The 26,096-nt window shown below is 37.1% G+C and overlaps 1 protein-coding gene across 2 annotated transcripts in view; it reads right to left on the reverse strand.

The window, feature by feature from the left end:
- SERGEF (secretion regulating guanine nucleotide exchange factor) overlaps positions 1-5,111 on the reverse strand; it is a 547,945-nt gene extending 542,834 nt beyond the window's left edge. The window contains exons 1-2 of one of the 2 annotated variants that reach the window (XM_053720659.1): positions 4,994-5,111; positions 2,006-2,144 (exon numbers count right to left, since the gene is read on the reverse strand). In XM_053720659.1, the coding sequence (XP_053576634.1) occupies positions 2,006-2,144; positions 4,994-5,041 (187 nt within the window). In that variant the 5' untranslated portion in view covers positions 5,042-5,111. Of the gene's footprint in view, positions 1-2,005; positions 2,145-2,628; positions 2,715-4,993 lie in introns of those variants that run through there. The other variant, XM_053720660.1, reaches the window with a different exon arrangement.
- Between the last annotated feature and the right edge of the window lie 20,985 nt (positions 5,112-26,096).

Here is a 26,096-nt window from a genome sequence, read left to right on the forward strand (position 1 = left end):
TCACTGGCAATAGTTATGGTAAAGCTATAATGTATATGACTCCCTGCTATGTACTGTAGGTGTTTAGTAAGATATGAGGAGTAGAAGTTCAATACAGTTCTATGGGGCTAAAAGTATCTATATGTATAAATATTACAAAAGTGGAACTCTGAAGATTCTATAGCTTAATCTTATATTACATGTTAATTTGGGCTTGTTTTGGGTAGCATATGTGGAAAGCTGCTTGAAGGACAAGTGAATTTAAAAAATATCAACTTAGAATCTCTTCCCTCATACACTTGAATAATGGCTGATAGATAATAATCTGGGAAATTTTTGCTATCAGAGTATATATATAAATCCCGTCCTGTGGCCATAATTTACATAATAGTGGCTCCACCCCCCCCCCCCCCCAGATTTGTTTACTGGTTAAACAAAGGACAATAGATTCCATATAATGTTATCCCTATTCTTATTATATACTTATATCAATATTGCGTCCATTAATAATCCTTTCCCTATTTTATCTACTACTTCCTCTATTTTGATGCATCTGAGTAACTAGGCCCTTAGGGGATCCTATTTGATCTAAGGGGAATGGATAGTAGAGAAAATTAATACAAATGAGGTTTTTCTCTTATAATTCAATTTATGACGCAGATTATTAGTCCAAACAATGCTACCGATACAAGTTTATTATTCCTTTTTTTTTTATTCTCAATGATTTGCTTACAAGTTGGAGACGTTAATTTTGTGTGACTATGATATTTATTATTAGGTTAAACTTTCTCACAGTTAATATGAGGACTACTGTGCAATATACTCTCTTTATGTTTATTATGGTCCTTAATTTTGCTGTAACTTTTCTCTTAAGAATAATGAAAAGTGAACCTTCACTGTATACTATGTGTTTTGAAAACCTCAATAAAAACTTATTTAAAAAAAAAAAAATCTCTGTTCGAAAAGAGAATGTTCCAAAATGAATTAAAGAGCTTTGCTTTTTTTTAAACAAACGTTTCTATTCTGAATAAACTAAAACATTTTTCTGTGGAAGTTGTCCCTGTCAGTTATTGAAAAAGTAGGACTTCCAAGAAACTCAAATTGTCCTCTGCAAAACATAAATGACAAACAGCAAAACTCCCAGATTGTACAAAATCACCAGCACAGGGGAGAAGAGATGCACTCACCAGATGGTGCTACTGAGGCAGGCTGGGATTGTTTGCAAAAAAGAGAGGCACCCACCGTGTAGAGTATTACTTGTGATACTCTACACGGTGGGTGCCTCTCTTTTGTATATTTTCACAGAGAACAGTGTATTCATAACCATTCTGGTCTATGGACTGTGTTTGACAAAAAGGGAAGCACCTCTCAGGTCGTTAGATAATTATTTTCTTTACATTATTTAGGATTATAAACGCTGCAGAATCTGTTGGCGCTATACAAATAACCGATAATAATAATAATAATTGGTATAATAAAACATTAATTATGCAGAAGATGTGAAACCTGCTCCTACACTCACTCAAACAAGGCTATTAACTTAGTGAATATAGTCCTACCTCCTTATTTGCTTAAAGGGCCACTAAACCCAAAATCTTTCTTTCATAATTCAGATAGAACATACAAATTTAGACACCATTACAATTTACGTCTATTATTTATTTTGCTTCATTTTTTAGATATCCTTATTTGAAGAAAAAGCAATGCACATGGGTGAGCCAATCACATGAGGCTTCTATGTGCAGCAACCAATCAGCAGCTACTGAGCATATCTAGATATGCTTTTCAGCAATGAATATCAAGAAAATTAAACAAATTAGATAATAGAAGTAAATTAGAAAGATGTTTAAAAATGCATTCTCTTTCTAAATCATGAAAGAAAAAATGTGGGTATAATGGCCCTTTAAGAAACAAAGACATCAATGGACCTATATTTATATATTGATTTCTTAAGCAAATAATTATACACACACAGTAATTGTTGGGCATATATACTGTTATTCACATGTCACATATGTCACCATACCAGTAATAGCAGCGGAAAAACCTCCCCCTCCACTAATAATCTTTATGATTTGCTGGTTGTCTGGGAATCCCATAAGTTGCCGTGGTAACAGTAAATCATCCCGGTTACTATGTCCAAGTTGTCCATAACTGTTAGCTCCCTGAAAACACACAAGCACATGAGTAAGGTGCTTGAAACTGCCGTTTCTATAGAATACATGATTGAATTACGTAAAATAAAATGATTTTATATTATCAACCAGTGCTCTCATTTTAATATAAGGGTCTGCAATCTTTCCAACATTTGGCACAAAAATCAGGCACATATTTTAAAACAGTATGAAAAAATAATATTCCGAAACAAAAATAGTACATAATATAAGACTCTTTTCTAATGTATTTTGAACCTATTAAAAATGTTAAGTCAATCAATCAGCTGAAAATGCATTTAAAAATAAATGACTTAAAATAAAAGCATACTGCAATGAAATGTACCTGCAGAAATGAGCAGGGCATTGTCATGCTTTAGTGCATTAATGCAGGATGAAACTTTGTGGTGTAAAAAAAATGAGAATTTACAAATGTTTTGGGTGACAAAACATGATGATAATGAATGAGGGCAAAATTAGTGTTATAAAAACCTACCTGGGTTTTTCACCACATCTCGTTCATGTGTTATACTTTTAATGGCAATAGTGGGACAGCAGGAAACAAGAGACCCTTTGCTTGGAACGGCTCCCACACATTGCAGGAAACCGAGTAAAGGATCACTGCAAGTTCTCCTGCAGTTACATCACTGGGACCCGTTCCAAGCATAGGATGCTGCAGCACTGGTGCTGCAAAAAAAAAAGTGAGAACTCAATTTTGAAACAAAGACTGTATTTCTAAGAATGATATTAACAAGCCAGTATACCTACTGGCCTTCTATAATTTGCAGTCTGTTTAATTATGGAGATGAAAATATCCAATATAGTAACAAAATGATCTAGAATGCTATTTTTCAACAATACATTTTATGTTCTAGGCTAAATTACTTAAGAGAAGATAATTATGTGTGAATCTACACAATTCATTCATGGATTCTAGAGTGTTTTTCTTTCTTATTCATTTAGCGAGTACTAAAGAAAATATAGCACATTAGACATATCAACAAGAATAATCTTAAAATAGGGATGTCCTTATATATATTCATTCATTACTAGGTGAAAGATTTGCATATCCATAAAGCTATAAAAAAATGTGAATAATTATATCTCTCAGGTTGCTTTGTAATAAACAACACTGTAACATTTCAGATCTGGGGACAATAATTCAACTACAAGAGCGTGTACTGATTACCAAGTAGGAACCACATCATTTCTATTGTGTATTTTAAATCTGAACTGCAACAGCCACTGATAATTAATGAAGATGGAAATAAATAGTTGTGTGTGGCTGAACATAATTACAAAAGATGAAGAAGAGAATAATGGTTTGTAGTATTAATACTAAAGAGAATAATGGTTTTTAGTATTAATACTGAAGAGAATAATGGTTTGTAGTATTAATACTGAAGAAGAGAATAATGGTTTGTAGTATTAATACTGAAGAAGAGAAGAATGGTTTGTAGCATTAATACTGAAGAAGAGAATAATGGTTTGTAGTATTAATACTGAAGAAGAGAATAATGGTTTGTAGCATTAATACTGAAGAAGAGAATAATGGTTTGTAGCATTAATACTGAAGAAGAGACTAATGGTTTGTAGTATTAATACTGAAGAAGAGAATAATGGTTTGTAGTATTAATAATGAAGAAGAGAATAGTGGTTTGTAGTATTAAAACTGAAGAAGAGAATAATGGTTTGTAGCATTAATACTGAAGAAGAGAATAATGGTTTGTAGTATTAATTAATACTGAAGAAGAGAATAATGGTTTGTAGTATTAATACTGAAGAGAATAATGGTTTGCAGTATTAATACTGAAGAGAATATAATGGTTTGTAGTATTAATACTGAAGAAGAGAATAATGGTTTGTAGTATTAATACTGAAGAAGAGAATAATGATTTGTAGTATTTATACTGAAGAAGAGAATAATGGTTTGTAGTATTAATACTGAAGAAGAGAATAATGGTTTGTAGTATTAATACTGAAGAAGAGAATAATGATTTGTAGTATTTATACTGAAGAAGAGAATAATAGTTTGTAGTATTAATACTGAAGAAGAGAATAATGGTTTGTAGTATTTATACTGAAGAAGAGAATAATGGTTTGTAGCATTAATAATGAAGAGAATAATGGTTTGTAGTATTAATACTGAAGAGAATAATGGTTTGTAGTATTAATACTGAAGAAGAGAATAATGTTTTGTAGTATTAATACTGGAGAAGAGAATAAATGTTTTGTAGTATTAATACTGAAGAAGAGAATAATGGTTTGTAGTATTTATACTGAAGAAGAGAATAATGGTTTGTAGTATTTATACTGAAGAAGAGAATAATGGTTTGTAGTATTAATACTGAAGAAGAGAATAATGGTTTGTAGTATTAATAGTGAAGAGAATAATGGTTTGTAGCATTAATACTGAAGAGAATAATGGTTTGTAGTATTAAGACTGAAGAAGAGAATAATGGTTTGTAGTATTAATACTGAAGAAGAGAATAATGGTTTGTAGTATTTATACTGAAGAAAAGAATAATGGTTTGTAGTATTAATACTGAAGAAGAGAATAATGGTTTATAGTATTAATACTGAAGAAGAGAATAATGGTTTATAGTATTAATACCTACCTATAAAATATAAACTTAATACTGTGCATATATAATATATTATCAGCATATTAGGTTAATGGCCCCTGGAAGCCACAGTGTGTGCAGCACATAAAATGAAAATCAATCTAATAAATGCAGGGCCTGCAGTTGCCATGGAAACCCAGGGGCAACCCTTTACTTGCAGGCTCTCTGGCTCTTCATGGGTTAAAAGCGCGCGGTTTAATCGCTGCTGTCAGCAAGTGGTAATGAGGCACCGCGTACCCAAGTAAAGAGGAGCTGCAGCAGCGGCGGATCAGCTTCACAGCTCATTGTTAAAGCGCAGGGAGGAAATGCTGGAACGCAGGTGCGTTCCACGGTCCCTGGGTCTTCTGCTTCCGCGTGTGACGTCACCACTGTAGGTGTTACAAGCGCGCGCTCTTGGGAGTAACTAGCGAGTGCATCTCTGCATATTAGTCTTATTGCCATTAAACTTGTGTTTAGATCAGGTGTGTTTGTAACCCTGAGATTGTTTTAGATCACCCTCAGATTATTCTTAGACCAGGTACATAGTTGCCAACAGTCCCTGAATGTCCCTGAAAATCTCTTGCAATCACAACATTTGTTGTTTGTATATATATATATATATATATATATATATATATATATATATATATACATACATACACATACATATTTAAATATAATTCATTCCTAATGTAATATTGTTATTATTATTGAATGGGTTCACATATTATTTGTCTTTCTAATTTTGATGCTGTGTTGTACAAATAACCATATGCCCAGAATGTGTTCCAGAGACTGGGTAGGTGTAAGAGCTTGGTGCTGTAATCTGTATAATAAACTATAGATAAATCTAAATTATACTATTACTTTCAAATGGGTGTGTTTTGATTGCAGAACTGAGTGGGCGGAGCACTTGAACAGTAGGTCGTCAATACTCCAGTAACCTGCTTGCTTGCTCTGCTGCAAAGTGTCCCTGGAATTTTTTTTGAAATGTTGGCAACTATGCAGGTAAACTAGTAACCAAGGCCGGACTGCGAATAAAAAGCAGCCCTGGAAAATTTGGAAACCAGCCTATTATCCATCATTACAATGTGCATGCCCCATTTTTCGGAAAGAGGGTTACTAGGATACTCCTTCCCCTAATATTTTAAAAAATAATATGCTAGATTGTTGTTATATAGGCACCCTACAACCCAATTGCATCCATTAATCACCCCTTTAAATTGTATAGTTCCAGCCCCAGCTGCTGCAGCCCACCGGGAAATCGCCTGGTATTCTGGAAGGCCAATCCAGCCTTGCTAGTAACCCTAATATTTGTCTTAGACCAGGTAAACTAGTAACCCTCAGATTTGTCTTTAGATCAGATAAACTAGTAACCCTCCGATTTGTCTTAGATCAAGTAAACTAGTAACCCTAATATTTTCTTAGACCAGGTAAAAGTAACCCTCAGATTTGTCTTAGATCAGATAAACTAGTAACCCTAATATTTGTCTTAGACCAGGTAAAAGTAACCCTCAGATTTGTCTTAGATCAGGTAAACTAGCAACCCTCAGATTTGTCTTAGATCAGGTAAACTAGCAACCCTCAGATTTGTCTTAGCTCAGGTAAACTAGTAACCCTAATATTTGTCTTAGACCAGGTAAACTAGTAACCCTCAGATTTGTCTTAGATCAGGTAAACTAGTAACCCTAATATTTGTCTTAGACCAGGTAAAAGTAACCCTCAGCTTTGTCTTAGATCAGATAAACTAGCAACCCTCAGATTTGTCTTAGCTCAGGTAAACTAGTAACCCTCATATTTGTCTTAGATCAGGTAAACTAGTAACCCTCAGATTTGTCTTAGCTCAGGTAAACTAGTAACCCTCAGATTTGTCTTAGCTCAGGTAAACTAGTAACCTTCAGATTTGTCTTAGCTCAGATAATCTAGTAACCCTCATATTTGTCTTAGATCAGGTAAACTAGTAATCCTAAAATTTGTCTTAGCTCAGATAATCTAGTAACCCTCATATTTGTCTTAGACCAGGTAAACTAGTAATCCTAAGATTTGTCTTAGATCAGATAAACTAGTAACCCTCAGATTTGTCTTAGACCAGGTAAACTAGTAACCCTCAGATTTGTCTTAGCTCAGGTAAACTAGTAACCCTAAGATTTGTCTTAGATCAGGTAAACTAGTAACTCTCAGATTTGTCTTAGCTCAGGTAAACTAGTAACCCTCAGATTTGTCTTAGACCAGGTAAACTAGTAACCCTCAGATTTGTCTTAGCTCAGGTAAACTAGTAACCCTCAGATTTGTCTTAGATCAGGTTAACTAGTAACCCTCAGATTTGTCTTAGACCAGGTAAACTAGTAATCCTCAGATTTGTCTTAGATCAGGTAAACTAGTAACCCTCAGATTTGTCTTAGTTCAGGTAAGCTAGTAACCCTCAGATTTGTCTTAGATCAGGTAAACTAGTAACCCTCAGATTTGTCTTAGATCAGGTAAACTAGTAACCCTCAGATTTGTCTTAGATCAGGTAAACTAGTAACCCTAAGAATTTCTTAGATCAGGTGAACTAATAACCCTCAGATTTGTCTTAGATCAGGTAAACTAGTAACCCTCAGATTTGTCTTAGTTCAGGTAAGCTAGTAACCCTCAGATTTGTCTTAGATCAGGTAAACTAGTAACCCTCAGATTTGTCTTAGATCAGGTAAACTAGTAACCCTCAGATTTGTCTTAGCTCAGGTAAACTAGTAACCCTCAGATTTGTCTTAGATCAGGTAAACTAGTAACCCTAAGAATTTCTTAGATCAGGTGAACTAATAACCCTAATATTTGTCTTAGACCAGGTAAACTAGTAACCCTCAGATTTGTCTTAGATCAGGTAAACTAGTAACCCTAATATTTGTCTTAGACCAGGTAAAAGTAACCCTCAGCTTTGTCTTAGATCAGATAAACTAGCAACCCTCAGATTTGTCTTAGCTCAGGTAAACTAGTAACCCTCATATTTGTCTTAGATCAGGTAAACTAGTAACCCTCAGATTTGTCTTAGCTCAGGTAAACTAGTAACCCTCAGATTTGTCTTAGCTCAGGTAAACTAGTAACCTTCAGATTTGTCTTAGCTCAGATAATCTAGTAACCCTCATATTTGTCTTAGATCAGGTAAACTAGTAATCCTAAAATTTGTCTTAGCTCAGATAATCTAGTAACCCTCATATTTGTCTTAGACCAGGTAAACTAGTAATCCTAAGATTTGTCTTAGATCAGATAAACTAGTAACCCTCAGATTTGTCTTAGACCAGGTAAACTAGTAACCCTCAGATTTGTCTTAGCTCAGGTAAACTAGTAACCCTAAGATTTGTCTTAGATCAGGTAAACTAGTAACCCTCAGATTTGTCTTAGCTCAGGTAAACTAGTAACCCTCAGATTTGTCTTAGACCAGGTAAACTAGTAACCCTCAGATTTGTCTTAGCTCAGGTAAACTAGTAACCCTCAGATTTGTCTTAGATCAGGTTAACTAGTAACCCTCAGATTTGTCTTAGACCAGGTAAACTAGTAATCCTCAGATTTGTCTTAGATCAGGTAAACTAGTAACCCTCAGATTTGTCTTAGTTCAGGTAAGCTAGTAACCCTCAGATTTGTCTTAGATCAGGTAAACTAGTAACCCTCAGATTTGTCTTAGATCAGGTAAACTAGTAACCCTCAGATTTGTCTTAGCTCAGGTAAACTAGTAACCCTCAGATTTGTCTTAGATCAGGTAAACTAGTAACCCTAAGAATTTCTTAGATCAGGTGAACTAATAACCCTCAGATTTGTCTTAGATCAGGTAAACTAGTAACCCTCAGATTTGTCTTAGTTCAGGTAAGCTAGTAACCCTCAGATTTGTCTTAGATCAGGTAAACTAGTAACCCTCAGATTTGTCTTAGATCAGGTAAACTAGTAACCCTCAGATTTGTCTTAGCTCAGGTAAACTAGTAACCCTCAGATTTGTCTTAGATCAGGTAAACTAGTAACCCTAAGAATTTCTTAGATCAGGTGAACTAATAACCCTCAGATTTGTCTTAGATCAGGTAAACTAGTAACCCAAAGAATTTCTTAGATCAGGTAAACTAATAACCCTCCGATTTTCTTGTATCAGGTAACCTAGTAACCCTCCGATTTTCTTGTATCAGGTAACCTAGTAACCCTAAGATTTTCTTAGATCACATAAGATGTTAACCCTTACATTTTCTTAGATCAACTAAACTAGTAACCCTACGATTTTTCTTAGATCAAGTAAGCTTGTAACCCTAAAAATTTCTTAAAGGAATAGTTTAGTCAAAATCAAACTTTCATGATTCAGATAGAGCAGCAACTTTCTAATTTAGTTCTATTATTATTTTTTCTTCCGTCTCTTGGAATCTTTATTTGAAAAAGCAGGAATGCAAGCATAGGAGCCGGCCTATTTTTGGTTCAGTGCCTAGGTAGCACTTTCTGATTTGTGTCTAAATGTAGCCACCAATCAGCAAGCGCTACCCAGGTGCTGAACCAATAATGGGCTGACTCCTAAGCTTACATTCAAATAAAGATAGCAAGAGAACAAAGAAAAATTGCTAATAGGAGTAGATTAGAAAGTTGCTTAAAATTGCTGCTCTATCTGAATCATGAAAGTTTAATTTTAACTAGATTATTCCTTTAAATCACATAAAATCTTTAAAAACTAACGGCTAGATTACGAGTTTTTCGTTTTGAGCTGTGCGGTGCTAACAAGCAGTTTTCTCTCACCGCTCACTTACCTACAGCGCTGGTATTACGAGTTTTTACAAACCTGTCGTTAAAAGGCAAGAAGTGAGCGTTGAGCAAATTTTGGTTCTTAATGCATTCCAATACCAGCGCTGCTTAAGTCAGCGGTGAGCTGGCCGTACGTGCTCGTGCACGATTTCCCCATAGGGATCAACGGGGAGAGCCGGCTGAGAAAAAGTCTAACACCTGCAAAAAAGCAGTGTAAAACTCAGTAACGCAGCCCCATTGATTCCTATGGGGAAATAAAATTTATGTCTACACCTAACACCCTAACATGAACCCCGAGTCTAAACACCTCTAATCTTACACTTATTAACCCCTAATCTGCCGCCCCCGACATCGCCGACACCTGCATTATATTATTAACCCCTAATCTGCCGATCCGGACACCGCCGCCACCTACATTATACTTATGAACCCCTAATCTGCTGCCCCCAACATCGCTGACACCTACATTTTATTTATTAACCCCTAATCTGCCTTCCCCAATGTCGCCGCCACCTACCTACACTTATTAACCCCTAATCTGCCGCCCCCAATGTCGCCACCGCCACTATAATAAACATATTAACCCCTAAACCGCCGCACTCCCGCCTCGCAAACATTAGTTCAATATTATTAACCCCTAATCTGCCGTCCCTAACATCGACCCTACCTACATTTATTAACCCCTAATCTGCTGCCCCCAACGTCGCCGCCACTATATTAAAGTTATTAACCCCTAAATCTAAGTCTAACACTAACACCCACTAACTTAAATATAATTTAAATACATCTAAAGAAAATTACTATAATTAACTACATTATTCCTATTTAAAACTAAATACTTACCTATAAAATAAACCCTAAGCTATCTACATTATAACTTACATTGTAGCTATTTTAGGATTTATTTTTATTTTACAGGCAAGTTTGTATTTATTTTAACTAGGTAGAATAGTTATTAAATAGTATAGTAATAGTAATATTAACTATTTAATAACTACCTAGCTAAAATAAATACAAAAGTAACTGTAAAATAAAACCTAACCTAAGTTACACTAACACTACACTATCCTATATAATAAATGGCCAAGTATGTTTGTCAGATGCAGTCATGCGCAGTAGAGACTGCACGTGACAAACATACCTGGCCGTTTGGATCCTGACACTCAGCACTCAGCACAGAGCAAGGCTGAAGCTGAGTGTCAGGGGCGTGGCCGACGGGAGCATCCCGATGGGGGCGTGGCCGGGTGCGACGAGGGGCGTGGCCGGGCGCGGCAAGGGGGCATGGCCAGAGAGGTAAAGGGTGAAAGACAGGGACAGAGAGGGAGCAAGAGAGGGGGGGAGAAGGGCCAAAGAGGGGGGAGAGAGCCAAATAGAGGGGGGAGAGAGCCAAAGAGGTGGAAGAGAGAAAGCAAAAGAGGAGAGAGCAAAAGAGGAAAGAGAGCCAAAGAGGAGAGAGAGCAAAAGAGGGGAGAGAGCCAAAGAGGGGGGAGAGAGAGCCAAAGAGGGGGCAGAGAGAGCAAAAGAAAGGGGGGAGAGAGCCAAAGAGGAGAGAGAGCAAAAGAGGGGAGAGAGCCAAAGAGGGGGGAGAGAGAGCCAAAGAGGGGGGAGAGAGAGCCAAAGAGGGGGCAGAGAGAGCAAAAGAAAGGGGGGAGAGAGCCAAAGAGGGGAGAGAGAGCAAAAGAGGGGAGAGAAAGCGCAAAAGAGGGGAGAGAGAGCGCAAAGGAGAGGGGGAGAGAGCAAAAAAGAGAGGGGGAAGAGAAATCAAAAGAGAGGGAGGAGAGAGCAAGGGCTGGGACGGCTGTACTGCAAAAAATGGCCCGTGTACACAGGCTTTAGTACTAGTAATTAACTAAATTAACAACAATTAAATCAATTAAATTAGCTAAAGTTAAAAAAAAACCCACTAAATTACAGAAAATAATAAACAAATTACAAGATATTTAAACTAATTACACCTAATCTAATAGCCCTATCAAAATAAAAAAGCCCCCCCAAAATAAAAATAAAAACCTAGCCTAAACTAAACTGAAACACTGAAATAGACTAATGCCAATTACACCATAGACAAGAAGCAAGAATATATGAACACACACTATGAAGAGATCAGACGATCTATTGGTCAGGGTCTGTCATTCTCTACACGCCATCCATATCTGTGCAAATTTAGCCTTCCTAATCAAAACGGCAGACAGACAGAGGCTGAATGGCGGTTAGAGGTTTAAAGAGCGTTTTAGACACATATTAGAAATTGATAAGGTATTAGGTAATATCATCGGCAGCATGATCTTAGAATAGAAATAAACCGAGTGATCAGCTGTACAAGGTGTGTTTACACTGCAAATGCAAACAACCAATCGGTACGGAATAATTAAAGTCCTCCAACTAATGACAAGGGCCGAATATCAGCCGAGTTTTAACAGGACTTTGACAAGAAAGGATGTGATAGTATAACACAATACATTATGCCAAATAGGAAAACCGGTACATTTAAATCATATCACGTTTTTTGCAACAAGGTTTTAGAAACAACATTGAGGGATCAGCTGTTTAGGGTTTGTTTATTATACACACGCCAACACTGATCGTATTTGCGCTAACGTGGTCTTTAAATTAAGGCAGCAGACAAATAGAGGATAAATAACAGCCAGAGGCTTAAACGGTTTGATTGTCACATATTAGAAATATATAATCTAATGGGTAGTGTTATCGGCAGTACCAAGTGATCAGTTGTAATAAGTGGATTCACATTACAAACGCAAACAACCAATCAGTAAAGTTATATTTTTAGTCCTCCAACCAATGAGAAGGGCTGAATATCGGCCAAGTTGTATGCAAGATTTTTTTTGACAAGAAAGGATGTTATAGTACAATATATTTAGCCAATATGACATTAGGAAATAGATAAGTTATAATGGATATCACCTTTATAACAAACTCTATATAAAAATTCAATGTTAACATTCACAAGCCATTTCCGGTTTTGAATATCCGGTTTGTGAGACACAGGAATTGAATGACACTTAGAGGGGTATATAAAGCTGTCAGCAACTAATAGAAACCAGTCTTGATAAAGGCCAAGTTATTGGCCGAAACGCGTTGACAAGCAGCTGGTAAGCATAATTTTATTGTTCTTAACTGAATTTGTATGCTCTGCACTATTTGTTTTTATATTTTTACAGGAGTCTACACAGAAATTTAATAAACATTAAGGGATTCACCATGGTCTAAAATAGGAATATAGGATTCTCACCACTAAGAAAGCACCTTCATTTACAACACCTCAGGATCACCATCACTGGATCTCTCACCATCAGGAAACAAGTTTGTTCACATTTTTCAATATCCTTTGTTGAACGTCAATGGGATTTTATGCATTAGAAGTGTGACTTTGTTTTCATAATTTGAGATTGATTATATTTGAGCACAGGATCACTAACTCACTCGTTTAGAGACACCATTTCACGAATTATTATCATCTTCATTTTTTCATGTTTTTATTTTTCCATTTTTCATTTTTATTGCAATTTTTTTCACCATTTTTTCATCATCATTATTATTTATACCACTTTGTTTTTATGCACGTGCATTATTTATGACGTCCAACTTGGTTTATGTATATTCCCATTTAGTCTAAATTATATCCAGATTTGGGTAACACCACACCCTACAACATTACTGTAACAGCAGCTGCTGAATAAGTTTCTGTAATCCAACCTTTTATTTATTGTTATTATTCAATTTTATTGTTTTTGTCTATTTTAATCCACACTAAAGAATTTTAACTTATTAGAGGGAATTACAAAATTATAACCTTATTTAAATACAAATCTACATTATATATAAGGCAGTAGTAAAACCAGTCCCTTATTTTCAAACACATCACTTTATCTTAACTGATTTCAGAATAGCGGAACCTTGCCTCTTTGGCGTTTTGAACACCACAACATACACTAAATTAAACTACCAATAGCCCTTAAAAGGGCTTTTTGCAGGTCATTGCCCCAAAGTAATCAGCTCTTTTACCTGTAAAAAAAATACAAACAACCCCCCCAATAGTAAAACCCACCACCCACACAAACAACCCCCCAATTAAAATACTATCTAAAAAAAAACTAAGCTCCCCATTGGCCTGGAAAGGGCATTTGGATGGGCATTGCTCTAAAAGTTCAGTTAGCTATTTTGCAAGCCCAAACACTAACCTAAAAATAAAACCCACCCAATACACCCTTAAAAAAACCTAACACTAACCCCCTGAAGATCGACTTACCGGGAGAAGTCTTCATCTAAGCCGGGCGAAGTGGTCCTCCAGACGGGCAGAAGTCTTCATCCAGACGGCATCTTCTATCTTCATCCATCCGGCACGGAGCGGGTCTATCTTCAAGACATCCGACGCGGAGCATCCTCTTTATCCGACGACTAAAGACGAATGAAGGTACCTTTAAGTGACGTCATCCAAGATGGCATCCCTTAGATTCCGATTGGCTGATAGAATTCTATCAGCCAGTCGGAATTAAGGTAGAAAAAATCCTATTGGCTGATGCAATCAGCCAGTAGGATTGAACTTCAATCCTATTAGCTGATTGGAACAGCCAATAGGATTGAGGTTGCATTCTATTGGCTAATTGGAATGCGAGCTCAGTTGGAATGCAAGCTCAATCCTATTGGCTGATTGATCTTAATCTAAGGTACGCCATCTTGGATGACGTCACTTAAAGGTACCTTCATTCGTCTTTAGTCTTCGGATGAAGAGGATGCTCCGCGTCGGATGTCTTGAAGATGGACTCGCTCCGCGACGGATGGATGAAGATAAAAGATGCCGTCTGGATGAAGACTTCTGCTCGTCTGGAGGACCACTTCGCCCGGCTTGGATGAAGACTTCTCCCAGCTTCGTTGAGGACTTCGGCCCGGCTTGGATGACGACTTCTCCCGGTAAGTCGATCTTCAGGGGCTTAGTGTTAGGTTTTTTAAGGGTGTATTGGATGGGTTTTATTTTTAGGTTAGGGTTTGGGCTTGCAAAAGAGCTAACTGCCCTTTTAAGGGCAATGCCCATCCAAATGCCCTTTTCAGGGCAATGGGGAGCTTAGGTTTTTTTTAGATAGTATTTTATTTGGGGGGTTGTTTGTGTGGGTGGTGGGTTTTACTGTTGGGGGGGTTGTTTGTATTTTTATTTTACAGGTAAAAGAGCTGATTACTTTGGGGCAATGCCCCGCAAAAGGCCCTTTTAAGGGCTATTGGTAGTTTAGTTTATGCTGGGGGGTTTATTTTGGGGGGCTTTTTTTATTTTGATAGGGCTATTAGATTAGGTGTAATTAGTTTAAATATCTTGTAATTTGTTTATTATTTTCTGTAATTTAGTGGGGGGGTTTTGTACTTTAGCTAATTTAATTTAATTGATTTAATTGTTGTTAATTTATTTAATTATAGTGTAGTGTTAGGTGTTAGTGTAACTTAGGTTAGGTTTTATTTTACAGGTACTTTTGTATTTATTTTAGCTAGGTAGTTATTAAATAGTTAATAACTATTTAGTAACTATTCTACCTAGTTAAAATAAATACAAACTTGCCTGTAAAATAAAAATAAACCCTAAGCTAGCTACAATGTAACTATTAGTTATATTGTAGCTATCTTACGGCTAGATTTAGAGTTTTGCGTTAGAAGGGGTGCGTTAGCTACGCATGTTTTTTTTTTCCCCGCACCTTTTAAATACCGCTGGTATTTAGAGTTCACAGAATGGCTGCATTAGGCTCCAAAAAGGGAGCGTACAGGCATATTTACCGCCACTGCAACTCTCAATACCAGTGGTGCTTACGGACGCGGCCAGCTTCAAAAACGTGCTCGTGCACGATTCCCCCATAGGAAACAATGGGGCAGTTTCAGGTGAAAAAAAACCTAACACCTGCAAAAAAGCAGCGTTCAGCTCCTAACGCAGCCCCATTGTTTCCTATGGGGAAACACTTCCTAAGTCTGCACCTAACACCCTAACATGAACCCCCGAGTCTAAACACCCCTAACCTTACACTTATTAACCCCTAATCTGCCGCCCCCGCTATCGCTGACACCTGCATTACACTTTTAACCCCTAATCTGCCGCTCCGTACACCGCCGCAACCTACATTATCCCTATGAACCCCTAATCTGCTGCCCCTAACACCGCCGACCCCTATATTATATTTATTAACCCCTAATCTGCCGCCACCAATGTCACCGCCACCTACCTACAATTATTAACCCCTAATCTGCCGACCGGACCTCACCGCTACTATAATAAAGTTATTAACCCCTAATCCGCCTCACTCCCGCCTCAGTAACTCTATAATAAATAGTATTAACCCCTAATCTGCCCTCCCTAACATCGCCGACACCTAACTTCAAGTATTAACCCCTAATCTGCTGACCGGACCTCACCGCTACTCTAATAACTATATTAACCCCTAAAGCTAAGTCTAAACCGAACCCTAACACCCCCATAAGTTAAATATAATTTTTATCTAACGAAATAAAATAAATATTATTAAATAAATTATTCCTATTTAAAGCTAAATACTTACCTGTAAAATAAACCCTAATATAGCTACAATGTAACGAATAATTATATTGTAGCTATTTTAGGATTTATATTTATTTTACAGGCAACTTTGTATTTATTTTAACCAGGTACAAAAGCTATTAAATAGTTAATAACTATTTAATAGCTACCTAGTTAAAATAATTACAAAATTACCTGTAAAATAAATCCTAACCTAAGTTACAATTAAACCTAACACTACACTATCAATAAATTAATTAAATAAAATACCTACAATTATCTACAATTAAACCTAACACTACACTATCAATAAATTAATTAAATAAAATACCTACAATTATCTACAATTAAACCTAACACTACACTATCAATAAATTAATTACATAAAATACCTACAAATAAATACAATTAAATAAACTAACTAAAGTACAAAAAATAAAAAAAGAACTAAGTTAAAAAAAAAAAAAAAATTTTTTTACAAACATTATAAAAATATTACAACAATTTTAAGCTAATTACATCTACTCTAAGCCCCCTAATAAAATAACAAAGCCCCCCAAAATAAAAAAATGCCCTACCCTATTCTAAAATACAAATAGAAAAGCTCTTTGGATCAGCCAATCGGATTGAACTTGAATCTGATTGGCTGATTCCATCAGCCAATCAGAATTTTCCTACCTTAATTCCGATTGGCTGATAGACTCCTATCAGCCAATCGGAATTCGAGGGACGCCATCTTGGGTCGCCATCTTGGGTAGAAAAAATCCTATTGGCTGATGCAATCAGCCAGTAGGATTGAACTTCAATCCTATTAGCTGATTGGAACAGCCAATAGGATTGAGGTTGCATTCTATTGGCTAATTGGAATGCGAGCTCAGTTGGAATGCGAGCTCAATCCTATTGGCTGATTGATCTTAATCTAAGGGAAGCCATCTTGGATGACGTCACTTAAAGGTACCTTCATTCGTCTTTAGTCTTCAGATGAAGAGGATGCTCCGCGTCGGATGTCTTGAAGATGGACTCGCTCCGCTCCGGATGGATGAAGATAAAAGATGCCATCTGGATGAAGACTTCTGCTCGTCTGGAGGACCACTTCGCCCGGCTTGGATGAAGCCTTCTCCCAGCTTCGTTGAGGACTTCGGCCCGGCTTGGATGACGACTTCTCCCGGTAGGTCAATCTTCAGGGGCTTAGTGTTAGGTTTTTTTAAGGGTGTATTGGATGGGTTTTATTTTTAGGTTAGGGTTTGGGCTTGCAAAAGAGCTAACTGCCCTTTTAAGGGCAATGCTCATCCAAATGCCCTTTTCAGGGCAATGGGGAGCTTAGGTTTTTTTAGATAGTATTTTATTTGGGGGGTTGTTTGTGTGGGTGGTGGTTTTTACTGTTGGGGGGTTGTTTGTATTTTTATTTTACAGGTAAAAGAGCTGATTACTTTGGGGCAATGCCCCGCAAAAGGCCCTTTTAAGGGCTATTGGTAGTTTAGTTTATGCTGGGGGGGGTATTTTGGGGGGCTTTTTTTATTTTGATAGGGCTATTAGATTAGGTGTAATTAGTTTAAATATCTTGTAATTTGTTTATTATTTTCTGTAATTTAGTGGGGGGGTTTTGTACTTTAGCTAATTTAATTGATTTAATTGTTGTTAATTTATTTAATTATAGTGTAGTGTTAGGTGTTAGTGTAACTTAGGTTAGGTTTTATTTTACAGGTACTTTTGTATTTATTTTAGCTAGGTAGTTATTAAATAGTTAATAACTATTTAGTAACTATTCTACCTAGTTAAAATAAATACAAACTTGCCTGTAAAATAAAAATAAACCCTAAGCTAGCTACAATGTAACTAATAGTTATATTGTAGCTATCTTACGGCTAGATTTAGAGTTTTGCGTTAGAAGGGGTGCGTTAGCTACGCATGTTTTTTTTTCCCCGCACCTTTTAAATACCGCTGGTATTTAGAGTTCACAGAATGGCAAAGTTAGGCTCCAAAAAGGGAGCGTACAGGCATATTTACCGCCACTGCAACTCTCAATACCAGCGGTGCTTACGGACGCGGCCAGCTTAAAAAACGTGCTTGTGCACGATTCCCCCATAGGAAACAATGGGGCAGTTTGAGGTGAAAAAAAACCTAACACCTGCAAAAAAGCAGCGTTCAGCTCCTAACGCAGCCCCATTGTTTCCTATGGGGAAACACTTCCTAAGTCTGCACCTAACACCCTAACATGAACCCTGAGTCTAAACACCCCTAACCTTACACTTATTAACCCCTAATCTGCCGCTATCGCTGACACCTGCATTACACTTTTAACCCCTAATCTGCCGCTCTGTACACCGCTGTAACCTACATTATCCCTATGAACCCCTAATCTGCTGCCCCTAACACCGCCGACCCCTATATTATATTTATTAACCCCTAATCTGCCGCCACCAACGTCGCCGCCACCTACCTACAATTATTAACCCCTAATCTGCCGACCGGACCTCACCGCTACTATAATAAAGTTATTAACCCGTAATCCGCCTCACTCCCGCCTCAGTAACCCTATAATAAATAGTATTAACCCCTAATCTGCCCTCCCTAACATCGCCGACACCTAACTTCAAGTATTAACCCCTAATCTGCCGACCGGACCTCACCGCTACTCTAATAACTATATTAACCCCTAAAGCTAAGTCTAAACCTAACCCTAACACCCCCATAAGTTAAATATAATTTTTATCTAACGAAATAAAATAAATATAATTAAATAAATTATTCCTATTTAAAGCTAAATACTTACCTGTAAAATAAACCCTAATATAGCTACAATATAACGAATAATTATATTGTAGCTATTTTAGGATTTATATTTATTTTACAGGCAACTTTGTATTTATTTTAACCAGGTACAAAAGCTATTAAATAGTTAATAACTATTTAATAGCTACCTAGTTAAAATAATTACAAAATTACCTGTAAAATAAATCCTAACCTAAGTTACAATTAAACCTAACACTACACTATCAATAAATTAATTAAATAAAATACCTACAATTATCTACAATTAAACCTAACACTACACTATCAATAAATTAATTAAATAAAATACCTACAATTATCTACAATTAAACCTAACACTACACTATCAATAAATTAATTACATAAAATACCTACAAATAAATACAATTAAATAAACTAATTAAAGTACAAAAAATAAAAAAAGAACTAAGTTAAAAAAAAAAATATTACAACAATTTTAAGCTAATTACATCTACTCTAAGCCCCCTAATAAAATAACAAAGCCCCCCAAAATAAAAAAATGCCCTACCCTATTCTAAAATACAAATAGAAAAGCTCTTTGGATCAGCCAATCGGATTGAACTTGAATCTGATTGGCTGATTCCATCAGCCAATCAGAATTTTCCTACCTTAATTCCGATTGGCTGATAGAATCCTCTCAGCCAATCGGAATTCGAGGGACGCCATCTTGGATGACGTCCCTTAAAGGAACCGTCATTTGTCGGGAAGTCGTCGGCCAGGATGGATGTTCCGCGTCGGCAGGATGAAGATGGATCCGGAAGAAAGAAGATTGAAGATGCCGCTTGATAGAAGACTTCAGCCCGATGATGGACCTCTTCAGCGCCCGCTTGGATCAAGACTTCAGTCCGATGATGGACCTCTTCAGCGTCCGCTTGGATCAAGACTTCAGCCCGATGATGGACCTCTTCAGCCCGATGATGGACCTCTAGCCCCCGCTTGGGCTTGGATGAAGACTTCGGAGCCTCTGGATGGATCGGTGATACCCGGCGTGGTGAAGATAAGGTAGGGAGATCTTCAGGGGCTTAGTGTTAGGTTTATTTAAGGGGGGGTTGGGTTAGATTAGGGGTATGTGGGTGGTGGGTTGTAATGTTGGGGGGGTATTGTATGTTTTTTTTACAGGCAAAAGAGCTGTTTTCTTTGGGGCATGCCCCGCAAAAGGCCCTTTTAAGGGCTGGTAAGGTAAAAGAGCTTTTCCATTTGTATTTTAGAATAGGGTAGGGCATTTTTTTATTTTGGGGGGCTTTGTTATTTTATTAGGGGGCTTAGAGTAGGTGTAATTAGCTTAAAATTGTTGTAATATTTTTATAATGTTTGTAAATTATTTTTTTATTTTTTGTAACTTAGTTCTTTTTTTATTTTTTGTACTTTAGTTAGTTTATTTAATTGTATTTATTTGTAGGTATTTTATGTAATTAATTTATTGATAGTGTAGTGTTAGGTTTAATTGTAGATAATTGTAGGTATTTTATTTAATTAATTTATTGATAGTGTAGTGTTAGGTTTAATTGTAACTTAGGTTAGGATTTATTTTACAGGTAATTTTGTAATTATTTTAACTAGGTAGCTATTAAATAGTTATTAACTATTTAATAGCTATTGTACCTGGTTAAAATAAATACAAAGTTGCCTGTAAAATAAATATAAATCCTAAAATAGCTACAATATAATTATTCGTTATATTGTAGCTATATTAGGGTTTATTTTACAGGTAAGTATTTAGCTTTAAATAGGAATAATTTATTTAATAATATTTATTTTATTTCGTTAGATAAAAATTATATTTAGCTTAGGGGGTGTTAGGGTTAGGTTTAGACTTAGCTTTAGGGGTTAATACAGTTATTAGAGTAGCGGTGAGGTCCGGTCAGCAGATTAGGGGTTAATACTTGAAGTTAGGTGTCGGCGATGTTAGGGAGGGCAGATTAGGGGTTAATACTATTTATTATAGGGTTTTTGAGTCGGGAGTGGGGCGGTTTAGGGGTTAATACATTTATTATAGTGGCAGCGAGGTCCGGTCGGCAGATTAGGGGTTAATAATTGAAGTTAGGTGTCGGCGATGTTAGGGAGGGCAGATTAGGGGTTAATACTATTTATTATAGGGTTTTTGAGTCGGGAGTGGGGCGGTTTAGGGGTTAATACATTTATTATAGTGGCGGCGAGGTCCGGTCGGCAGATTAGGGGTTAATAATTGAAGTTAGGTGTCGGCGATGTTAGGGAGGGCAGATTAGGGGTTAATACTATTTATTATAGGGTTTTTGAGTCCGGAGTGGGGCGGTTTAGGGGTTAATACATTTATTATAGTGGCGGCGAGGTCCGGTCGGAAGATTAGGGGTTAATTTGTAGGTAAGGTAGCGGCAACGTTGGGGGGGCAGATTAGGGGTTAATAAATATTATGTAGGGGTCGGCGGTGTTAGGGGCAGCAGATTAGGGGTACATAGGGATAAAGTAGGTTGCGGCGGTGTGCGGTCGGCAGATTAGGGGTTAAAAAAATTATTAGAGTGGCGGCGATGTGGGGGGGCCTCGGTTTAGGGGTACATAGGTAGTTTATGGGTGTTAGTGTACTTTAGAGCACAGTAGTTAAGAGCTTTATGAACCGGCGTTAGCCCAAAAAGCTCTTAACTCCTGGCTTTTCTCTGCGGCTGGAGTCTTGTCGTTAGAGTTCTAACGCTCACTTCAGCCAAGACTCTAAATACCGGCGTTAGAAAGATCCCATTGAAAAGATAGGATACGCAAATGGCGTAGGGGGATCTGCGGTATTGAAAAGTTGCGGCTGGAAAGTGAGCGTTAGACCCTTACCTACACGACTCTAAATACCAGCGGTAGCCCAAAACCAGCGTTAGTAGCCCCTAACGCTGGTTTTGACGGCTAACGCAAAACTCTAAATCTAGGCGTTTGGGTTTATTTTACAGGTAAGTATTTAGTTTTAAATAGTAATAATTTAGTTAATGATAGTAATATTTATTTAGATTTATTTAAATTATATTTAAGTTAGGGGGTGTTAGGTTTAGGGTTAGACTTAGGTTTAGGGGGTTAATAACTTTAATATAGTGGCGGTGACATTGGGGGCGGCAGCCGGCAGATTAGGGGTTAATAAATGTAGGTAGGTGGCGGCGATGTTAGGGCCGGCAGATTAAGGGTTAATAATATTTAACTAATGTTTGTGAGGCGGGAGTGCGACTGTTAATATGTTTATTATAGTGGCGGCGACGTTGGGGCGGCAGATTAGGGGTTAATAATTTTAGGTAGGTGGCGGCGATATTGGGGGCGGCAGATTAGGGGTTAATAAATATAATGTAGGTGGCGGAGATGTTGGGGGCAGCAGATTAGGGGTTCATAAATATAATGTAGGTGGCGGCGGTGTCCGGAGCGACAGATTAGGGGTTAAAAATTTTATTATAGTGTTTGCAATGCGGGAGGGCCTCGGTTTAGGGGTTAATAGGTAGTTTATGGGTTTTAGTGTACTTTTTAGCACTTTAGCTATGAGTTTTATGTTACAGTGTTGAACCATAAAACTTTTAACTGCTGACTTTTAAATGCGTTAGGGATCTTGACAGGTTAGGGTGTACCGCTAACTTTTTGGCCTCCCAGGAAAGACTTGTAATACCGGCGCTATGGAAGTCCCATAGAAAAAAGACTTTACAAAGTTTACGTAAGTCGTTTTGCGGTAAGGCCAAAGAAGTGTGCGGTGACCCTAAATCTTCAAGACTCGTAATAGCAGCGGGCGTAAAAAAGCAGCGTTAGGACCTCTTAACGCTGCTTTTTTACCTTAATGCACAACTTGTAATCTAGCCGTAAGATTTTCTTAGATCAGATATGCTAATTACCCTAAGATTGTCTTAGATCAAATAAGCTTGTAACCCTAAGATTTTCTTAAATCACATACGGCTAGATTTAGAGTTTTGTCGGTAAAAAGCCGCGTAGCTAACGCTGCTTTTTTTGCCAACGCACCCTTCCAACAACGCTGGTATTTAGAGTTGTCTGAGGGGCTGCGTTAGGCTCAAATAAGGGAGCGTTGAGCCTAACTTAGCTCCACTTCAACCCTCCATACCAGCGTTGCTTACGGTAGCGGTAAGCTGGCAAAACGTGCTCGTGCACGATATCCCCATAGGAAACAATTAAATATTTAATAACTATTTAATAGCTACCTAGTTAAAATAAATACAAAATTACCTGTAAAATAAATCCTAACCTAAGTTACAATTAAACCTAACACTACACTATCATTAAATTAATTAAATAAATTACCTACAATTACCTAAAATAAAATACAATAAAATAAACTATTCTATAATACAAAAACAAACAAACACTAAATTACAAAAAATTAAAAAGATTTACAAGCAGTTTAAACTAATTACACCTAATCTAAACCCCCTAATAAAATAAAAAAGCCCCGCAAAATAAAAAATTCCCTACCCTATTCTAAAATACAAAAGTAATCAGCTCTTTTACCAGCCCTTAAAAGGGCTTTTTGCGGGGCCTTGCCCCAAAGTAATCAGCTCTTTTGCATGAAAATAAAAATACAATACCCCCCCCAACATTACAACCCACCACCCACATAACTCTACTCTAACCCACCCAAACCCCCCTTAAAAAAACCTATCACTAACCCCCTGAAGATCTCCCTACCTTGAGTCTTCTTCACCCAGCCGAGTCGAATTCTTCATCCAAGCGGAGCAAGAAGATGTCCTCCATCCGGTAGAAGTCTTGATCCAAGCGGCAAAGAAGAGGTCCTCCATCCGGGCGAAGTCTTGATCCAAGCGGCAAAGAAGAGGTCTTCCATCCGGGCGATGTCTTCTTCCAAGCGGCATCTTCTATCTTCTTTCTTCCGGATCCATCTTCATCCCGCCGACGCGGAACATCCTCCTTCCCCGACGGACTAATGACGAATGAAGGTTCCTTTAAGGGACGTCATCCAAGATGGCGTCCCTTCAATTCCGATTGGCTGATAGGATTCTATCAGCCAATTGGAATTAAGGTAGAAAAAATCTGATTGGCTGATGCAATCAGCCAATCAGATTGAAGTTCAATCCGATTGGCTGATCCAATCAGCCAATCGTATTGAACTTGCATTCTATTGGCTGTTCCGATCAGCCAATAGAATGCGAGTTCAATACGATTGGCTGAATAGGGTAGGGAATTTTTTATTTTGGGGGGCTTTTTTATTTTATTAGGGGGTTTAGATTAGGTGTAATTAGTTTAAACTGCTTGTAAATCTTTTTTATTTTTTTGTAATTTAGTGTTTTGTTTGTTTTTGTATTATAGAATAGTTTATTTTATTGTATTTTATTTTAGGTAATTGTAGGTAATTTATTTAATTAATTTAATGATAGTGTAGTGTTAGGTTTAATTGAAATTTAGGTTAGGATTTTATTTTACAGGTAATTTTTTATTTATTTTAACTAGGTAGCTATTAAATAGTTATTAACTATGTAATAGCTATTGTACCTAGTTAAAATAAATACAAAGTTGCTTGTAAAATAAATATAAATCCTAAAATAGCTACAATGTAATAATTAATTACATTGTAGCTATATTAGGGTTTATTTTATAGGTAAGTATTTAGTTTTAAATAGGAATAATTTAGTTAATTTTAGGAATATTATTTCGTTTAATATAAATTATATTTATGTTAGGGGGGTGTTAGGGTTAGGGTTAGAGTTAGGTTTAGGGGTTAATAACTTTATTATAGTAGCGGTGATGGTGTGGGCGGGAGATTAGGGGTTAATAATTGTAGGTAGGTGGCGGCGATGTTAGGGAGGGCAGATTAGGGGTTAATACTATTTATTCTAGGGTTTTCAAGGCGGGAGTGTGGCGGTTTAGGGGTTAATACATTTATTATAGTGGTGGCGAGGTCCGGTCGGCAGATTAGGGGTTAATAAGTGTAGTTAGGTAGCGGCGACGTTGGGGGGGTTAATAAATATAATATAGGGGTCGGCGATGTTAGGGGCAATAGATTAGGGGTTCATAGGGATAATGTAGGTGGCGGCGGTGTCCGGTCGGCAGATTAGGGTTTAAAACTTTTTATTAGAGTGGCGGCGATGTTGTGGGGCCTTGGTTTAGGGGTACATAGGTAGTTTATGGGTGTTAGTGTACTTTAGAGCACAGTAGTTAAGAGCTTTATATTCCGGCGTTAGCCCATAAAGCTCTTAACTACTGACTTTTTTTGGCGTTAGGAGTCTTGTCGGTAGAGGGTCTACCGCTCACTTCTCCCAAGACTCCAAATACCAGCGTCAGGCAGATCCCATTGAAAAGATAGGATACGCAATTGGCGTAAGGGGATCTGCGGTAGCCTGGAATCGCGGTAGGGAAGTGAACGGTAGACCCTTTCCTGCCTGACTCTAAATACCAGCGGGCGGCCAAAAGCAGCGTTAGGACCCCTTAACGCTGCTTTTGACGGCTAACGCCAAACTCTAAATCTAGGCGCTAAGCTTGTAACCCTAAAATTTTCTTAAATCACATAAGCGTGTAACCCTAAGATTTTCTTAAATCACATAGGCGTATAACCCTAAGATTTTCTATGATCAGGTAAGCTAGTAAACCTTGGACAGCACATCTGGAAACCCCTGTCTTTCTTGACATTTCAGTCTTGGAGAGACCTTGCTGATGTAGTATAACTACCTTTTTTGTCTTGTTTCTATGCTCAGCCTTGTCATGGTGTATGACTTTTAACATTAAACTGTCATCGACAACCTCACCTTGTTAGCAGAGTTATGCTTCTCCTCACCCAGTTTTATTCCTCCTACACAGCAGTTTCTGTTTCAGTTTAGTGAATGTGTTTAAACCTACATATTACATTGATAACCATTAGCACCTGTTTGGTATAATTATTTAATCAAGCACCTGACTAAATGACAACAAAATCCCTGACTTTGCACAAGTATAACTAGAAGAATTGACTATTAACATTTCTATTTTTGAAAGCATTCTTACTTTACAGCATTTTTTGTTAAACATGCCTATAACGTTTGCACAGTATATATAAATATATAATAATCTATGATATTTGCAACCCTTTTTAGAAGGACATTATTGTGATTATCCTGGGTATTGTACACCATCTCTGGGTTAATGTTAGGGTTCCCTGAGAAGTCATTAAGGTGTGATCTAAATACATTTTTAGAGAATTTCCTGCATTTTTTTTTCTGTAGTAAATAAAAGTGATTAGTAACTAAGCAATTTTATTAAAACGTAAAAAAAATTGTTAAACTTTCTCTTTAACAGGATTTGAACTTGCATTCCTGGGAACACTAGACCCATCCTCAGCTAAATAGTCAACTGAAAGAACGAGAAGAAACC

Source organism: Bombina bombina, chromosome 7 (assembly GCF_027579735.1).
Source record: "Bombina bombina isolate aBomBom1 chromosome 7, aBomBom1.pri, whole genome shotgun sequence".
NCBI lineage: Eukaryota > Metazoa > Chordata > Amphibia > Anura > Bombinatoridae > Bombina > Bombina bombina.